The 2028-nt window shown below is 49.1% G+C and overlaps 1 protein-coding gene across 1 annotated transcript in view; it reads right to left on the bottom strand.

Annotated features, from left to right (window-relative positions):
- Positions 1-1203: 1203 nt before the first annotated feature.
- Positions 1204-2028, bottom strand: part of STMN1 (stathmin 1) — a 2830-nt gene continuing 2005 nt past the window's right edge. Inside the window, exon 4 of the mRNA XM_009868809.1 lies at positions 1204-1714. Within this exon, the coding sequence (XP_009867111.1) occupies positions 1646-1714 (69 nt within the window). The 3' untranslated portion in view covers positions 1204-1645. The remainder of the gene's footprint in view (positions 1715-2028) is intronic.

The raw sequence follows: 2028 nt of genomic DNA, 5'->3' as shown, positions 1-2028 counted from the left end.
CCGCTCTTCTTCCAAACAGCACAACATCAGCTTTTGTTAAAGTTCATTTTTGATGGCATCAGAGTTCAGTTTGATATGTGACAGCTTTCTAAACCGAGGGTCTTTAGCAAGTCCCAGAAGACAGGTGAAGAGGTCCAGGACTCAATTAGCCCCTTACCCTCTTTTCCATCCTCAGAACACGTTCCCTGGGCAACGCCAGATGCTCCAGATGTGGAACTAACCCTCCCCTGCTAAAAAAAGAAAACCTAAACATGGTGGCCAAGCCTCAAGATGAAGGACACAGAAGGGGGAAGCCAGGACCGAGCATTTGACACCAACAGAAGCTGTGAAAGCCCGTGGCTCCCCTGCTCCAAGGGAACACACTTTACTAAGGCCAAGTGTCTCCCAACACGGGGTTTAGACCACACTCACACACACAGGCTGCAGTCATTCCTTGTCATTCCTGCACCTGCAGGTGGCCTTGGGGTGGTTGTTGTTTAAGGCACCTGTACAACACAGCAATTTTGCACCTGATTCACCTAAAAAATAAAAAAGCATCTATCCTGGAGCACAAGTACACTCGGATCTCTTTCTCACACCCCAGTATAAACAAAGATACACATCTGGAGGCGGGCAGGAGTTAATCTTCAGATCCGCCCTGCGGCACAGGGAACTACCCCAACAGATCACTGCAGCCACCAAAACAAGAACAACTCTTATCCACGGCAGCGTTTTCACCCGGGGCAGGCTCACAATCCCAGCACAGAGCAGGTTTCTGACTTTTACACTCGACCACCGCAGGACACAAGTCACCATTCAACAGGACAAGCCATCTTCTAGAAACCCTTACCAAAAAAAAAAAAAAAAAGGCTCAGATCAGTCATGCGGTAACAAGGGCTTGTTTGTTGAGTGTCAGCGTCCAAAGGGAGGTGGTTCTGAACTCTTTTTAACCAAAACACACACCAGCTGACAACTGCTGAGGTGTCAAGACAAAGCTCCGATTGTAAAATTAAGACAATGAGCGTGCTCTCGGGGAGAGACCGCGGATGGAAGGACGAGGGCTGCTGCCGACCCTCCCACCCGGCACCGGCTGAGGGTGCCCACTGCAGACCTCCCACCAACCCACTTGCCGACCCTCCCACCCAGCACCGGCTGAGGGTGCCCACTGCAGACCTCCCACCAACCCACTTTTGGTTTTTGCATCATTTTTCAGACTTCTCAAGATAACAGCACTGTGCAGCTTTATTTAGTCACTCAGTTACAGCAGTATTTTAGCAGACGGGGACAGAGTCAGATTTTTTTTGAAGTGTCACAGATATTCAGTATGGAACAGTATATACTACATATTCCTTTCACAAACGTCTTACAGAGCTGGTACAGTACTAGCCACCGACCCAGTAGCGAGCGCACTGGAGTAGAAAAGGATGCAACAAGAAGATAGCTACACTGGAAGGACAACACTTTAGAAAAAGTGAAAACATGTACAGTCTCCCCCTCTAGCCCCCAAAAGCAAAGTGTACAGTTTGGATCTAATTTTACAGTTCTACATCAGTTTCTAGAAACTTAAAAAAAAAAAATCCAAACCAAAACCAAAAGGTAAAACCACTGGCCAGTACAGTCTTTGGATATTTAGAGGAGGGGGAGAGAGTCAGTTTCCAGAATGAAATCAGTTGGTTTCGGCCTCACCGGGGTCTTTGCCTTCTTTGTTCTTTCGAACCTCTTCAATATGCTTGTCCTGAAAGACAAGGACAGGGAAGCAATGAGCTGCCCGGGCAGGGCTCACAAACCCCGGCTCCTTCCCACCCTCCTTGCTCGCAGCGGGAGCCTGCGAATCCACGCTGCCGGAGGGGACACGGGATGAAGCTTTGTAGGAGAAAGCGAGACGCTGCTCCAATGTCATCCATCCCCTGTCCAAGAGAAGGATTCCTGCAAAGCCTTTTGCAGATTTAACCATCTTTTCTCCCAAGGATGTCCGTCTATTCATGGCAACCCCCTCACCAGGCCACTTACTTGGCTTTATCTGGCCGGTGTTCACAGCAAGGAACACTG

This window comes from Apaloderma vittatum, unplaced genomic scaffold (genome assembly GCF_000703405.1).
Source record: "Apaloderma vittatum isolate BGI_N311 unplaced genomic scaffold, ASM70340v1 scaffold1850, whole genome shotgun sequence".
Classification (NCBI taxonomy): domain Eukaryota; kingdom Metazoa; phylum Chordata; class Aves; order Trogoniformes; family Trogonidae; genus Apaloderma; species Apaloderma vittatum.
This window is presented reverse-complemented; position numbering and strand designations above follow the sequence as displayed.